Here is a 17,886-nt window from a genome sequence, read left to right on the forward strand (position 1 = left end):
ATAGTATATAGAAATAAGAAAAAAAAACAGATTCATAAATACAGAGAACTGGTGATTGTCAGAGGGGAGGAGGGTGAAATAGGTCAAGGGGATTAAGACGTGCAAATAAGTGACAGGGATTAAAAGTACAGCATTGGGAATATTGCCAATAATGTTATAGTAACTTTGTATGGTGACATATGGTAACTACACTTAGGGTAAGCATTTTGTAATGTATATAATTACCAATTCATTATGTTAAACATCTAAAATGATATAGTATTGAATGTCAACTATACTTCAATTAAAATTTTTTTTAAAAAATTTTTAATGTTTATTTATTTTTGAGAGAGAGAGAGAGAGAGAGAGAGCGCGCAAGTGGGGTAAGAGCAGAGAGAGCGACACACACAGAATCCGAAGCAGGTTCCAGGGTCTCAGCTGTCAGCACAGAGCCCAATGCAGCACTTAAACTCACAAACCATGAGATCATGACCTGAGCCAAAGTCGGACGCTCAACTGACTGAGCCACCCAGGTGCCCCTAAAAAATTTTTAAATGTAGGCAATAAACCACAGTAGTATTAGTCTAACCTGTTACTTTGTCTCCAATAGACATCACAGATATTTTCATATTATAGAATAGTTATTGCAAATATCTTGAAAAGCTGTTTGTGCTTATCACCAGTTTGAAATTAATAGTTTATAAGAACACCATTAGATCTTGTTATTGAATGCACCAGTAAAGAAACAACTGTTAAATTATCACAATTACTATTGAACTTTTTAATTTTTTTTTGGAGAGAGAGAGAAAGAGAGAGAGAGAGAGCGTGCAAGCAGGGGAGAAGGACAGAGGGAGAGAGAGAGAGGAATTTTCAGCAGGCCTCACACTCAGTGCGGAGCCTGATGTGGGGGCTTGATCCCATGACCCGGAGATCATGACATGAGCCAATATCAAGAGTTGGACACTCAATCAACTGAGCCACCCAGGTACCCCTGATAAAAACATTTTAAAGGAACTGAATTTTTTTAAAAAAAGATGAAACTCAAGAAAATTATGACTCGTCCAAGGTTACACAAGTATAAATGTATATTATACTTAAATGTATCATTGGCTCTAGAAAATATTAATTAAAAGCACACAAATTGTGGCCAAATAGCCTTATGTTTTTAGTGGCCAACATACGGTTTCACAACCATGGTTTATCATCTTTCACATAGCCTGCCATAAGGGCCAATCTCATCTCCTAACCCTATAAGCTCCTTGAGCAGATGAGATGAGATTAACATTGACACGTTTTACATGTCTCTAGTGAGATCACTTAATTAAATCAGCTCTTTGGTTGCCAAGCCTAACTGGACTTCGTACCATTGAATCCAGTGGTCCTCATGTATGGTTGCATACTGGAATCACTGGGGAACTTAAAAGTATTGAAGCCTAGGACCTACTCCCTGAGATTCTGATCTAATTGCTCTGGGGTGCAAGCCTTGTCATGGGGAATTTTCCCCTTGCATTTTATAAATATACAGTAAAATTCATTTTACTGTGAATATGCATACCCTCACCATCCAAATTCCACAATTAATTTAAAAAAAAATTTTTTTTTTTTAATGTTTATTTATTTTTGAGACAGAGAGACACAGAGCATGAACGGGGGAGGGTCAGAGAGAGAGGGAGACACAGAATCTGAAACAGGCTCCAGGCTCTGAGCGGTCAGCACAGAGCCCGACGCGGGGCTCGAACCCATGGACTGTGAGATCATGACCTGAGCCGAAGTCAGACGCCCAACCAACTGAGCCACCCAGGCGCCCCACAATTAATTTTTTTAAACTTGCTCATCACATATCAATCCATCTATCAACTTCCTCTATCCATCAAAGTGTTTTTTCTTTTTCTGATTCATTTCCAAGTAAATGGCGACTATCATATACTGCCCTGCATGAGGTATTTAAAAAATTCCTCAATTTGTGATGTGTAGCTAAGGCTGTGAACCACTGATTTAGATTTCATTTAGCATTTCCACTGGAGTTGGGTATCAGTGGCCAGCTTCCTGCTCTGTAGGTACTATAGAGATAAAACACACAGGAACCAAAATAATAGTATCATCCCAGTCACTCAAGTCTATTGCCTTTGAGTCCCAATATCCAGGGTTATTTCTTTTTAAGAATGCTATAAAAATTCAGCAAAAAAGAGAGCATGAGCTCTCTAACATTCTTAGTGAGTGGCCATGCACAAAACAATCATAATACAACTTTCAATAGCTACAGAATGGGATCTGGTTTCACAATTTTAGTTTCAGTATTATATTACAGATATGTGAACAGCAATCACCTGATTTTACTTAATGAGGCAACAGACTTAGGAGGGTTCAAAAACTTGTCCAAAGTTAGAGAATTAGTAGAGCTAGGTCCTCTCAAAATCCATCATTTATTATATTTAGCTTGATAATTGGCATTAAAAAATTAGACAACACAAATCAGAAAATAAAATCTCATACCTGGAGTTTTCCCTTTTCATAGGCCAGTTTATTTTTACTCTCAGTAATTCTTCCCAAGACCTTTTCCACCTGCTGTTGAGCCAGCTGGGAAAGCAAACACAGGTATCAGTACCTTGGCAGAGAAAGGAACAACCATTTTCTGAACAAGCATTTATACTCTTATCATTTCTACAGTGATGAAACCAGGATTCATATTTATTTGTCTTTGCTGCCTCTTAGTTTTTCCCTACATAGTTGATCATAGTGGTAATATGCAACATTAAAGGATTGCTAGTGAAAGTATGAGTGCCTTAAATGTCCCAGAGTTTGTAGTTTTTTGCTTACTTATTCTAAGTTTACTTATTTATTTTGAGAGAGAGAGAGAGAGAGAGAGACAGCGCGTGCACATGAGCAGGCATGATCGGGGGAGAGGCAGAAAGAGAGGAAGAGAGAGAATCCCAAGCAGGGATGCGGGGCTTAGTTCCATGAACTGTGAGATCATGATGCCAGCCAAAACCAAGAGTTGGACGCTTAACAGACTGAGCCACACAGGCGCCCCTGTAGTTGCAATCCAACCCAGATGTGGGGTGGTTGTATCAGCGGTTGCAGATATGCAGTTTAAAGATTACACATTTCTTTAAGAAAACAGGAGCTGCAAATCATTACAACTGTGTAGACAGAAGACACTTCAGTTACCATGCAAGAGGGAGTAAAAAAAAATCTCTGAACAAAAGAAACATTTATTGGAAATTCCAATATTGTCTGATCAAGCACTCTACACAGTGTTATCCTGGAGAAACACTACTGAAGCCTCTATATTTCAAGAAATTACATATTTTATCATTCAAACAGCCTTTAATAATGACAGTTATTTTTTATATGTCTTTTTCCTCAGACTTTTTCAGAAAAAATAAGTATAAAATACAGTTTCATTTTGATTAAATTTTGGTCCTTGTTGGTACTCCAGTGATTGAATTTGGAGTGATTACATATTAGTGATTGAATATGGAAATTTTCACCTTCCATGATCTATTTCAGTGTTATATCTTAACAGCAGGACATACTGATATTTGCCTTATGTCAAAATCATCTTCACAAATAAACTGCAAGAATAATACACACAAAAGCAAATGTAACTGAGAACGCAAATTCTTTTTTTTTTTTTTTTTTTTTTAATGTTTATTTACTGTTGAAAGAGACAGAGACAGAATGGGAGTGGGTTAGGGGCAGAAAGAGAGGGAGACAGAGATCTGAAGCAGGATCCAGGCTCCAAGCTGTCAGCACAGAGCCTGACGCAGGGCTCGAACTCACGAGCTGTGAGATCATGACCTGAGCTGAAGTTGGACACTCAACCAACTGAGCCACCCAGGTGCCCCAAGAGAACGCAAATTCTTAATCACATTGGCCAATAAGCTGCACTATGGATCATTTGCAGTAACTCTTTAGTGGGAAGTGTTATTAACGCTGGTAAATATCCTACATTGACATAATTACTATAGACCAGTAGGCCTTTTCAGCATTTAAATCCAAAGAATTTAGACTTGTTTTATGTTCAACTTTAGGCAAGTTAATAAAGATGTCAACATATGTAGAGATATGAATTTATACAAGAGATAATTCTCACCATCTCCAACACTGTTATAGCTATTCCTTAGTTACCACTTTGTAGTGCACTTTATTTCAAGTGTTATGAATATTTTCCAAATAAAAGCAAAAACACATTCCAAACTAGATTACTATGTAATAACATGTAACTCATTTCTTCTTGGGTTCAAAATACTTTCATGATAGCATATGTTCTACAAGAGGGTACACTAGTCTGGAGCATTGTTTTCCCTTTGGTAGTTGCCTTGGCCAGAAGAATTAGGCCATTTTAGACATTCTAGGCTTGATAAAAACCTATGGAAAAGCCATAAAGAGTGATTAGTTCTTCTATACAACCCACCCCCAATTATGCACATTCAATATAAAAATTTATATCCAATTTTTGGCATCAGTGGGTTAACCATTATGGCCCATCTAAGTGTTTGTCCTATCAGACCAGTATTTATTTCATACATAATTATACATATTCATACATTGTTTCTTAAACTTTCAATTTTAATCACTATATGTGGTTCCCACTAAGGCAAAGGAAATTATTTTTTTAAAGCATTCAGGTCAATAAAGTATTGGTTTCAAAATAAACTAAGGGTGGGGCTCCTGGGTGGCTCAGCAGACTAAGTGTCTGACATCGGCTCAGGTCATGATCTCACTGTTCGTGGGCTGGAGCCCTGCATCAGGCTCTGTGCTGATAAGGCGGAGCCTGGAGCCTGTTTCAAATTCTGTGTCCCCCCTCGCTCTTTGCCCCTCCCCCACTCACACTCTACCTCTCTCTCTCAAAAATAAATAAACATTAAAAAAATTAAAAAGCCAATTTGACAATAAGTTATATTTAATAAAAAAAATTTTTAATTAAAAAAAATTTTTAAAAAACCACACAAAATAACCTAACGGAAATATAGACTGTTATCAATAAATAGGAGGTTAGAACATATTACCATAAAATTAATCATCAATTAATTTTCTGTCAGTGTAACACATACAGTCCCCCTTTCCCACAATACTTTCTATTTTGGAAACTATGAGGTAAAAACATTCCATGAACACAACATTTGGGATAATGTTCTGACCAAGTCTTCAGCAAAATAAACAAGGATGGCCAATGATATTACAAAAACAAAACTATACCATAACCACAAAAGCATAGGTATTTAAAATTCAGTTCTAAGTTCTATAAATTGAGGTGCCCCATGTGCTATAAAGTGCAATATAAAATACCAAGAGCTAGATTTAAACCTAAAATATGCTAGCTATAACAAACACTCAAAGATAACTTTGCTTGTCTTCTTGGAATATGAAGTCTTTTTTTTTTTCGCAGTAACTTAAATGATCTGGGTCTCTTATAAAAGATGTCCAGGAATTTTTTAAATAATGGCGCTTTTTACCTCAACAAAGTTCCCTCTTTTAGGCAAAGGCATAAAGAAATTCCATTAATCTTTTAAATATACTTTAAAAATGATTTCCTCTTTGTTGATCACCTAAGAGAATGTTAACGCAGTGATAGTGTAAACTGTCTAAGCAAAATCAAAATGTGATATTTGACACAAGGTCACTTATTTAAATTCACAACAAACAGAAAAGAAATTGTTCCAGTTGTTCCAGTTGCTAAGGGAAAGCAGATGTTAAAGCAGTAGTTTAAATTATTGTGTCCAGATTATTTAAATAGGGCTTATATTTAAGAGAATCAACGGAAGACCAGAAATTAGGGAGCACTTAAATGAGTGAATATCTCAGATTCCAAGTTGTGGAAGGCCAGAGATTAACCTTTGCATAAAAAATCTTGGCAATATACTAAAAAGACCATTAATATGCAAGCAAAAGAGAAATTGGAGAATCACTTGAGAATTAGAATACCAAGAAAAATGCTAATTGTTAGAATATGCATTTTAACTGATATACAAAGATATCACTCCTTGGAAAAGCAGGAAGCAAACATAAAATTATCTTAAGAAATAAAAGGTAGGTTGACAAGGATCAATTGTAAGCCACAAAATGATTTCTAAAATCATTTTTAAAATTAAGATGAGCTGTGAAAGTTAGAAGGCTATTAGAGGAATACATGAAACCAAAAGATACTAGCATCTTGATAAAGCTATTTTATGAGCAGATTGTAAGCAGGGAGTTTTCTGAAGATTTTATTTTTAAGTAATCTCCACACCCAAAGTGAGGGTTCAAACTCACAACCTTGAGATTGAGTTGCATGCTCTACTAAGACAGGCACCCCTGTATGCAGGGATTTTATTCAAAATATTTAACAACTGGTTTGCATGGGCCACAGCAAACTGAGCCAACTTGGACACCTACATGAGTGTGCACTGAATGTCATCCTAGTTGTAAGAAATACTACATTTAATTCACGGTTTAATTTCAAATCATTGAAGTCCTGGTTGCATAGGGAACTATACTTCTGTCTAGTGCTACTGTTTGAAAATGTATGTTTCAAATCCAAAAGAAGGGGCACCCGGGTGGCTCCATCAGACTCTTGCTTTCAAATCAGGTCATGATCTCACAGTTCGTGGGATTGAGCCCCATGTCGGGCTATGCACTCAGCTTAAAAAAAAAAATCCATTTGGATCATTTCTCACTGTGGTTCCCTGCATAACTGACTATAGTAATAGACTTAAATTATACCATCATTAAGGCTGAAATAATAAAAATAAGCCCAAAATTGGTGTGAAGAAGAAAAGAGAATAATGTTTATACATGTATTAAGTATGCTAGGCACTGTGATGGGTACTTTACGCACAATATGATATTTAATCCTCATGCACTGGTAAGACAGACGTGACCCTCCTTGTGTTCTACTAAATCTTTCTAAAATACCTATTATGGGAGTGCCTGGGTGGTTCAGTCGGTTGGGCGACTGACTTCACTCAAGTCATGATCTCACAGATTGTTCTGACAGCTCAGAGCCTGGAGCCTGCTTAGAATTCTGTGTCTCCTCTCTCTCTGCTCCTCCCCCACTCTCATTCTGTCTCTCTCCTTCAAGAATAAATAAACATTAAAAAACTAAAAAAAAATTTTTAAATACCTATTATGTATTAGGTGCTATGCTAGGCAAGGGAGTGTAAAGATGAGTAACTATGGCTCTTGCATTAGAAGACAGTGAAGGCAGATGCATCAACAGGTCAATTTCTAATTCACAAAGCTACCATTTTGATATGTGCAGACACAGTGTGCTGTGATTAAGGGAGATCTCCTTAGCCCCAAGGGCCATAGGGTTTAAGCCCTGCCCAGGCCACACAGTAAATGGAACCTTGAGGGTCGAAACCAGGTCTAACTTCAAATCTGTGGTGTGGCCTACACAACATACACTCATAAGCATATCTCCAAAAACCAGTAACAGATTATACTAGAAAGGTAACTCGTATTGAGAATTTCAAGTGTGAATTCCCAAAGAACAAACATACACTGCCAGCACTGAACGGTGATAAGTTTAATGATATTGCTGAGATTAAAAACCAAACAAATACTGACATCTCAACCTCATTTCTCAAGACTCATACAGCCAACTGGAGGACTTCCAGGCAGGCCTGGTCAGAGAAAATTCTATGTGGAGACAGAACTACAAGCTGGACCTGAGGTGTGGTTTATCATTGGGAGACCTTAAGAGGTGTGGTGAGAAAGCAAGAATCAACACTGACAAAATCATTAGCAGGATCTGTCAAAGTCACTAATAGGGTAAGGCCACAGGCCTACTCACTGGCAGGGGGGCACTGAAAGAATCAGAGAGACTGAGATGTAGTCTTCCAGAAAGACCAGGAGCCAGTAGGCTGATAAGTCTAGCTGATACATGGCCAACAAGCAGAGGACATGGATAAATCTTTAATCTTGGGAAGGGAGGGTTGGTCTGAGATAGTACCAGGAGCTAGAGCTAATGCACCTTGTTGCTATAAGAGGAACTTAAAAGCCTTTTTTCTGGGACAGTTCAAATACTAAAAATTCAATAAATGTTAGTTATCTGCTACATGCTTTAATGTTAACTTACTAAATCCTCCAACAACCTCCTAATAATGGTATTACTTCCCCCACTTTGACAGATTAAGAAACTGAGGCTCAGAGAGGTTAAGGCTCATACTCGAGGTCATAGCCAAAATTGAAATGCCGGCCGTCTGGCTCTAAGGCCATGAAAATGTATTAGATTATTCTCTAGGATTTCACAATTGAAGTAATGTGCAGCTTATGACAGAGTCTGAAAGAATTTAACTCAGATCAAGACAGACTCACACCAGGGTCTTCTATGCAGTTTTCAAAGGTGATTTGCATGTTATAGAAGCAGTAACTAATTCTTTTTCAAGTACTCAAAAGCACACAGGAAACTTACTAGCTGCTTAACAGAATGAGAATCTCTTTAAATATCCTCCACTTAGAGATGGTCTAAACTCTACCATTTATTTGTATTGCACTGACTGTGTCAAACAGCTTTTAGAAATCGTACTTATTACTGATTGCCTAATGGAAATGTCAAAAAAGCAAAAGAAAAATACAGCCTTCTGCCTCATAATTTATGGAATAGGAAGTATTTTAAAACATTAGAAATATTCATGCTTTTCAGTATTATAGATCATCTGTGGAGGCAGATGTTTATTAGCAGCCTTAAATTCTTGTTTTATTAATCTTTTACTGTTTGAGCACTTGTAGGGCTCTCTGCCATAGTCAGCCCAAGTTATTCAGGACTAAATGATAATTATTAAAACACAAATGAAGAAAATCCATCTCCTAACTTCTGATTTTTTATTTTAAATTTTTTTTTTTAACGTTTTATTTATTTTTGAGACAGGGAGAGACAGAGCAAGAACAGGGGAGGGTCAGAGAGAGGGAGGCACAGAATCTGAAACAGGCTCCAGGCTCTGAGCTGTCAGCACAGAGCCCGATGCGGGGCTCAAACTCACAGACCGCGAGATCATGACCTGAGCCGAAGTCGGCCGCTTAACCGACTGAGCCACCCAGGCGCCCCTAACTTCTGATTTTTTAAAACACACTAGTCATTAATTCCTAATTTAGACTGACCTTTATATACCCACCTCATTGTAATCAGAAGGGACTTGCTGAAGTTCTAGGGAAGCCATTTGTTCTGACAGGTGCTTATTCTTTTCCTCTAGAGTCTGTAGGTTGTGGGTCAATGTATTTATGTCTACCTTTGAAACACAAAAGGAGAAAAGAAATCTATTTATGCCAGATCCAAAAGCATTATCTTGCTTTTAAAATGACATTTGTGGGGAGCCTGGGTGGCTCAGTTGGTTGGGTGTCTGACATCGGCTCAGGTCATGATCTCACGGTCCGTGGGTTTGAGCCCCGCGTCAGGCTCTTTGCTGACAGCTCAGAGCCTGGTGCCTGCTTTGGATTCTGTGTCTCCCTCTCTCTCTGCCCCTCCCCTGCTCAAGCTCTGTCTCTCTCAAAAATAAGCAAACATTAAAAAAATTTTTTTAAATGACATTTGTAATTGTAAGATAGCAGTTATTGTATGAACATGTTACCCTGTGTCTAAATGCAGGGATTTGTAGTCTGACAGCTCTGAGAGTTCTTTTAAACTTTTTTTCCTTTTCTTTTACATTTTTTCAGCTTTTCTAGTCTTCAGAAGGAGGATTGTGACAAATTACCTAATTCACATATACTAGAAGTAGAAGTCCTTCTGGTACTTGATATTTACTTAAATATTAATTTAAGCTAATGAATACAGATGCAGAAGGCCTCCTCAAAAATACTAGTAAAATGAATCCTACAATATATAAAAAGGATAACAAACCAGGACCAAGTTTATCCCAGTAATACAAACCTTGTTGAACACCCGAAATTAATTAGTAGACTATAATATATAGAAGAAAAACTATAATGGCAATTTATATAGATGCAGAAAAAGCATTTCACAAAATTCAACATTTATGATAAAAACTCAGCAATCTGGAAAGGGAACCATCTCTACCTGATCAAGTGTATCTATAAAACACCTACAATTAATATCATTTATTAAAATTTTTTTAATGTTTATTTAATTTTTGAAGGGGAGAGAGAGAGAGACCGAGAGAGAGAGACAAAGTGTGAGCATGGGAGGGGCAGAAAAGAGGGAGACACAGAATCCAAAGCAGGCGCCAAGCCGCCAGCACAGAGCTGGACACGGGGCTTGAGCTCACGAGCTGTAAGATCATGACCTGAGCCAAAGTCAGATGCCCATCTGACTGAGCCACCCAGGAGCCCCTACAATTAATATCTTAAAAGTGAAAGACCTGAATGTTTCTCTGTAACACTGGGAAAAAAGCAAGGATATCTGCACCTTATCAGCAATAAGGTAAGAAAAAGTATAGAAGGCATAGAGATTGGAAATGGAGAAATAAAAATCTCTACTTATAACAAATATGATTGCCTACATAGGAAATCCCAAAAAATTTACAAAAAAGATACTAGAATAAGTGACTTCAGTAAGGTTGAAGGATATGAGGATGCAACTCTATTGTATTTTTATATACTAGCAACAAACAATTGGAAATTGATATTTCTTAAAAGTGTACCATTTGTAATAGTACCAAAACCCATGAAATTATTTGGTACAAATCTAAAATATGTCCAATGTTTAATATGCTCAAAACAAAATACTGATAAGAGAAATTAAAAACCTAAATAAAATGGAGAGATATGTCATGTTCATGTATGAGATTCAATATTGCTAAAATGTCAATTCTTTTTTCTTGTAATTCATTTGTTTTTTAATTTATATCCAAGTTAGTTAGCATATAGTGCAACAATGATTTCAGAAGTAGATTCTTTAATGCCCCTTACCCATTTAGCCCAACTCCCCTCCCAAACCTCTCGAGCAACCCTGTTTGTTCTCTATAATTAAGAGTCTTTTATGTTTTGTCTCCCTCCCTGTTTTTATATTATTTTTGCTTCCCTTCCCTTATGTTCATTGGCTTTGTATCTTAAATTCCTCATATGAGTGATATCGTATGTTTGTCTTTCTCTAATTTCGCTTAGCATAGTTTCATCCACGTAGTTGCAAGTGGCAAGATTTCATTCTTTTTGATTGCTGAGTAATACTCCATTGTGTACACATAGCACATCTTCTTTATCCATTCATCCATCGATGGACATCTGGGTTCTTTCCATACTTTGGCTATTGTCGATACCACTGCTATAAACATCAGGTGCATGTGCCCCTTCAAAACAGCACACCTGTACCCTTGGTTAAATATCTAGTAGTGCAATTGCTGGGTTGCAGGGTAGTTCTATTTTTTTTTAATTTTATTTTTTATTTTTTAATATTTACATCCAAATTAGTTAGCATATGGTACAACGATTTCAGGATTAGATTCCTTAGTGCCCCTTACCCATTTAGCCCATCCTCCCTCTCACAATCCCTCCAGTAACCCTCAGTTTGTTCTCCATATTTATGAGTCTCTTCTGTTTTGTCCTCCTCCCTGTTTTTATATTATTTTTGTTTCCCTTCCCTTATGTTCATCTGTTTTGTCTCTTAAAGTCCTCATATGAGTGAAGTCATATGATTTTTGTCTTTCTCTGGCTAATTTCACTTAGCATAATACCCTCCAGTTCAATCCATGTAGTTGCAAATGGCAAGATTTCGTTCTTTTTGATTGCCAAGTAATACTCCATTGTATATATATACACCACATCTTCTTTATCCATTTATCCATCGATGGACATTTGGGCTCTTTCCATACTTTCGCTATTGTTGATAGTGCTGCTATAAACATGGGGGTGCATGTGTCCCTCTGAAACAGCACAACTGTATCCCATGGATAAATACCTAGTAGTGCAACTGCTGGGTCGTAGGGTAGTTCTATTTTTAATTTTTTGAGGGACCCCCATACTATGTTCCAGAGTGGCTGCACCAGTTTACATTCCCACCAGCAGTGCAAAAGAGATCCTCTTTCTTTGCATCTTTGCCAACATCTGTTGTTGCCTGAGTTGTTAATGTTAGTTACTCTGACAGGTATGAGGTGGTATCTCAGTGTGGTTTTGATTTGTACTTCCCTGATGATGAGTGATGTTGAGCATTTTTTCAGGTGTCGGTTGGCCATTTGGATGTCTTCTTTGGAGAAGTGTCTATTCATGTCTTTTGCCCATTTCTTCACTGGATTATTTGTTTTTGAGGTGTTGAATTTGGTAAGTTCTCTATAGATTTTGGATACTAACCCTTTATCTGATAAGTCACTTGCAAATATATTCTCCCATTCCATCAGTTGCCTTTTAGTTTTGCTGATTGTTTCCTTCACTGTGCAGAAACTTTTATTTTGATGAAGCCCCAATAGTTCATTTTTGCTTTTGTTTCCCTGGCCTCCAGAGATCTGTTAAGTAAGAGGTTGCTGCAGCCAAGTTCAAAGAGGTTTTTGCCTGCTTTCTCCTCTAAGATTTTCATGGCTTCCTGTCTTATGTTCAGGTCTTTCAACCATTTTGAGTGTATTTTTGTGTATGGTATAAGAAAGTGGTCCAGGTTCATTTTTTGGCATGTCACTGTCCATTTTCCCAGTACCATTTTCTGAAGATATTCTTTCCTGCGTGGTCAAAGATTAGTCAGCTATATGTTTGTGGGCACATTTCTAGGTTCTCTATTCTGTTCCACTGAGTGTCTGTTTTTGTGCCAGTACCATACTGTCTTGATGATTATAGCTTTGTAATACAGCTTGAAGTCCGGGATTGTGATGCCTCCAGCTTTGGTTTTCTTTTTCAAGATTTACTTTGGCCATTTGGGGTCTTTTCTGGTTCCGTACACACTTTAGGATTGTTTTTTTCTAGCTCTGTGAACAATGCTGGTGTTATTTTGATAGAGATTGCTCAATTCTCTTTAATCTCAATGAAAACTGTGTAGGTCTGGACCAGGGTCCACTCTCTGGTGGGCTATGGGGCTAGAAAAAAATGTCCTAGAAGAAACACGAGAGAGAGTTCTTCAAGTTGAAATAAAAAGGGATTAGATAATAACTGAAATTCACATAAAGAAATAAATCGTACAGCTGCTACAATAAAGGTAGCAATATAGGTATATATAAAAGAGTGTTTTCTTGTTTTGGTTTTTAAATGTTTATTTATTTTGAGAGAGAAAGGGAGAGAGAGAATCCCAAGTAGACTCTGCGCTGTCAGTGCAGAGCCTGACACAGGGCTTGATCTCATGAACCGTGACATCATGACCTGGGCTGAAATCAAGTTAGGCGCTTAACTGACTGAGCCACCCAGACACCCCTAAAAGGTGTTTGTATACGTATTTTTTTGTTTGTAACTTTCTTGGTTACCCATAATGCAAAAATATACAGTAAAAGAAAGAATAAGAGAATTAAAATAGTGCACCAGAAATATCTACTTAACACAGAAAAAGACAGTAATGGAGACAGGAACAAAAAGCATATAAGACATAAAAAACAAAGAGTAAAGTAGCAAATGTAAATCCTATCTTATCAGTAATTATGTTAAATATAAAAAGATTAAACACTCCACCAAAAAAAGCAGAGATAGGCAGAATGCATTTTTTAAAAGATCCAACTGTATGCTATTTATAAGAGACACACTTTAGATTCAAAGACACAAATGGGTTGAAAGTAAAACAATGGAAAAAGGTATATCATGTAAACAATAACCTGAAAAGAGCTGAAGGAGCTATATTAACATCAGACAAAACTACGTTAAGACAAAAAATGTGTGAGACAAAGAAGACTAGTATAATATAATGGTTTATAAGAAATATGTTTGAAAAAAATTAAAAAAATTAAAAAAAAGAAATATGTTTGGTCTTTCAGGTGACCAAAATACATTTCTCAGATATATGTGGTCTTCATCCACAGTTCCCTGAAAACATTTCAGAGCCATAATGGTGAAATGGGTGTCCTGTTAATAAAGAAGGAAACTTTTGAACCCCACCCAAGGGTGGGGGCTGATTGCCAGGAGGACCAACCAAGTGATTAGGGGGTTGGACCTTTCCAGTCCTCGTCCCTAACCTCCAGGGAGGAAAGAGGGCTGAAGAATGAATCATCCAATGGCCAATGACCTAGTCAATCATAACTGTGCAGTGAAGCCTCTATGAAACCCCCAAAGGACTGGGTTCCAAGAGCTCCTGAGTTGGTGAATACATGGAAATTGGAGAGAGTGGTATGCCTAGAGAGGGCATAGAAACTTGTTGTCCTTTTTCCATACCTCACCCTATGTATTTCTTCATCTGGCTGTTGATTTGTATCATTTATCATATCCTTTAATAAACTAGTAAGCACGTTTCCCCGAATACTGTAAGCCACTCTTGCAAATTAAAAGAATCTAAGGAGAAGGTTGTTGGAACTTCCAATCTATAGTCAATAGGTCCGAAGCACAAGAGCCTGGAGCTCATGAGTGGCATCTGAAGTGGGAGGTCAGGGGTGGGAGAAGTCTTGTAGGACTGAACCCATAATCTGTGAAATCTAATGCTATCTCTGGGTAGACACTGTAAGAATTGAGTTGAATTCTCAGACACCCTGCTGGTATCCAAAAACTGCTCAGTGTTGTGGGGTGGGGGGGCACCCCTGCTGTGTTAGAATTGGGTCTAAGAGCCTAAGAGAGATATTATATATTGAAAAAACGGTCAGTCCATCAAGATATAACATTTATAAATATATATGCCTCTAACAACAACAGAGTCCCAATACAAATGAAGCAAAAACTAATAGAAGTGAAGAGAGAAATAAATGATTCAACATAGCTGGCGACTTCAATATCCCACTTTCAATAATGAACAGAACAATTAGAAGATCATAGAGGAGACAGATGACTTTAACAACACTATAAAGCAACTGGACATCTATAGAACACTCTTCCCAACAATAGCAGAATACTCAATTTTTGAGTATTTTTCTCAATTGCAATTGCAACATTCTCCACAATGTACCATGTTAGGCCACAGGACAACTCTCAATAAATCTGAAAGGACTGGAATTATATAAAGTGTGTTCTCCAACCATAATGAAATAAAATTAGAGATTAATAGAAGAAGGAAATTTGGGAAAGTCACATATATGAGAAAATTAAACAAAAAACTTGTAAATAACCAATTAGCCAAAAATCAAATCACAAAAGTAGTTAATACTTTGGGATGAATGAAAATGAAAACACGACAAAATGTACGGTATGCAGCTAAAGCAGCGCTTAAAGGGAAATTTATAGCTGTAGAAAACTATGTTAAAAAAGAAAAAAATAAACCAACAACCTAAGCTGCTATCTTATTTTTTTTTTAATTTTTTTTTTAACGTTTATTTATTTTTGAGACAGAGAGAGACAGAGCATGAACAGGGGAGGGTCAGAGAGAGAGGGAGACACAGAATCTGAAACAGGCTCCAGGCTCTGAGTGGTCAGCACAGAGCCCGACGCGGGGCTCGAACTCACGGACCGCGAGATCATGACCTGAGCCAAAGTCGGACGCTTAACTGACTAAGCCACCCAGGCGCCCCCTAAGCTGCTATCTTAAAAAAACTAGAAAGAGCAAATTAAACCCAAGCAACCAGAAGGAAGAAAATAATGAGGATTAAAGCAGAAACAAGAGAATAGAAAAATAAGAGACAGTCAGTAAAACCAAAAGTTGGTTCTTTGAAAAGATGAACAAAATTGACAAACCTTAAACTGTATTAACAAAAAAAAAAAAAGAAAGAAAGCAAAAAGGAGAGAGAAAGAAAGATCCAAATTACTAAAGTTAGGAATGAAAGAAGGAACATTATATTGAACTGAAAGAAATGAAGAAAAGGAGCTACTATGAACAATTGTATGCCAATATATTAGACAGCCTAGATAAATGGTAAAATTCTTAGAAAGGCCAAAACTATTGAAATTAACTAAAAAAATAAGCGGGAATTGTGAATAGATCTCTAACAAGTCATTGAATCAATAATAATAATAATTAAAAACAAATAAAACAAAAAATTCCCCACAAAGAAAAACCTAGAACCAGATGGCTTCTGGTGAATTTTATAAAACATTTAAAGATGAATTAGCACCAGTGCCTCAAAAACTCTTCCCAAAAATAGAAGGGGTGGGAACACTTACCAAATCATTTTAAGAGACCAGTATTGCCTGGATACTAAACCCAAAGTCATCACAAGAAAACTAGAGAACAATATCCCTTGTTTATAACAATTCAAAAATCCTCAACAAGCAAGCCAAATGAAACAACATAAAAGGATTATACATCATGAGCAAGTAAAATTCATCCCCCAAATGAGAACTTGGTTCAATATTTGAAATCAACCAATGTAATATACCATAGTAATAAAGGACAAAATCTACAAGATTATCTTGATAGACATAGAATATGCAATTGACAAAATTCAACATACTTTCATGATAAAAACTCTCCAAACCAGGAATAGAAGGAAATTTCCTCATCCTGATAAAGGGTGTTTAGAAAAAGCCCACAGCTAATATCATACTTCATGGTGACAGACTGAAAGCTTTCCCAAGATGAGGAACAAGACAAGGATGTCTGTCTGCTCTCACCATTTCTATTCAGTGTTGTATTGGAGATTCTATCCAAGGCAATTACACAAGGGGGAAAAAAAAAAGAAGAAAGAAAGAAAAGACAGGAAAATATGAAAGGGAGAAATAAAACTATCTCTATTTGCAGATGACACATTCTTATATAGAAAAAATATATTGAGGGGCGCCTGGGTGGCTCAGTCGGTTAAGCGTCCGACTTCAACTCAGGTCACGATCTCACACTCCGTGGGTTCGAGCCCCGCATTGGGCTCTGGGCTGATGGCTCAGAGCCTGGAGCCTGCTTCCGATTCTATGTCTCCCTCTCTCTGCCCCTCCCCCGTTCATGCTCTGTCTCTCTCTGTCTCAAAAATAAATAAACGTTACAAACATATGGCCAACTCATCTTTGACAAAGCAGGAAAGAACATCCAATGGAAAAAAGACAGTCTCTTTAACAAATGGTGCTGGGAGAACTGGACAGCAACATGCAGAAGGTTGAAACTAGACCACTTTCTCACACCATTCACAAAAACAAACTCAAAATGGATAAAGGACCTGAATGTGAGACAGGAAACCATCAAAACCTTAGAGGAGAAAGCAGGAAAAGACCTCTCTGACCTCAGCCATAGCAATCTCTTACTCGACACGTCCCCAAAGGCAAGGGAAGTAAAAGCAAAAGTGAATTGCTGGGACCTTATGAAGATAAAAAGCTTCTGCACAGCAAAGGAAACAACCAACAAAACTAAAAGGCAACCAACGGAATGGGAAAAGATATTTGCAAATGACATATCGGACAAAGGGCTAGTATCCAAAATCTATAAAGAGCTCACAAAACTCCACACCCGAAAAACAAATAACCCAGTGAAGAAATGGGTAGAAAACATGAATGGACACTTCTCTAAAGAAGACATCCAGATGGCCAACAGGCACATGAAAAGATGTTCAACGTCGCTCCTTATCAGGGAAATACAAATCAAAACCACACTCAGATATCACCTCACGCCAGTCAGAGTGGCCAAAATGAACAAATCAGGAGACTATAGATGCTGGAGAGGATGTGGAGAAACGGGAACCCTCTTGCACTGTTGGTGGGAATGCAAACTGGTGTAGCCGCTCTGGAAAGCAGTGTGGAGGTTCCTCAGAAAATTAAAAATAGACCTACCCTATGGCCCAGCAATAGCACTGCTAGGAATTTACCCAAGGGATACAGGAGTACTGATGCATAGGGGCACTTGTACCCCAATGTTTATAGCAGCACTCTCAACAATAGCCAAATTATGGAAAGAGCCTAAATGTTCATCAACTGATGAATGGATAAAGAAATTGTGGTTTATATACACAATGGAATACTATGTGGCAATGAGAAAAAATGAAATATGGCCTTTTGTAGCAACGTGGATGG

The 17,886-nt window shown here is 37.4% G+C and overlaps 1 protein-coding gene across 9 annotated transcripts in view; it reads right to left on the bottom strand.

The window, feature by feature from the left end:
• Positions 1 to 17,886, bottom strand: part of CCDC150 (coiled-coil domain containing 150) — a 96,679-nt gene that overhangs the window by 37,900 nt on the left and 40,893 nt on the right. For all 9 annotated transcript variants that reach the window (XR_002074798.2, XM_019428325.2, XM_019428328.2 and 6 more), the window contains 2 exons: positions 9,078 to 9,191; positions 2,473 to 2,556 (listed from right to left, as the gene is read on the bottom strand). Coding sequence is in view for 8 of the 9 variants with exons in the window: in XM_019428325.2 (XP_019283870.2) it covers positions 2,473 to 2,556; positions 9,078 to 9,191 (198 nt within the window). In the remaining variant the exon portion in view is untranslated. The remainder of the gene's footprint in view (positions 1 to 2,472; positions 2,557 to 9,077; positions 9,192 to 17,886) is intronic.

Source organism: Panthera pardus, unplaced genomic scaffold, assembly GCF_024362965.1.
Source record: "Panthera pardus isolate Hobbes unplaced genomic scaffold, ASM2436296v1 HiC_scaffold_10, whole genome shotgun sequence".
Taxonomy (NCBI): Eukaryota; Metazoa; Chordata; class Mammalia; order Carnivora; family Felidae; genus Panthera; species Panthera pardus.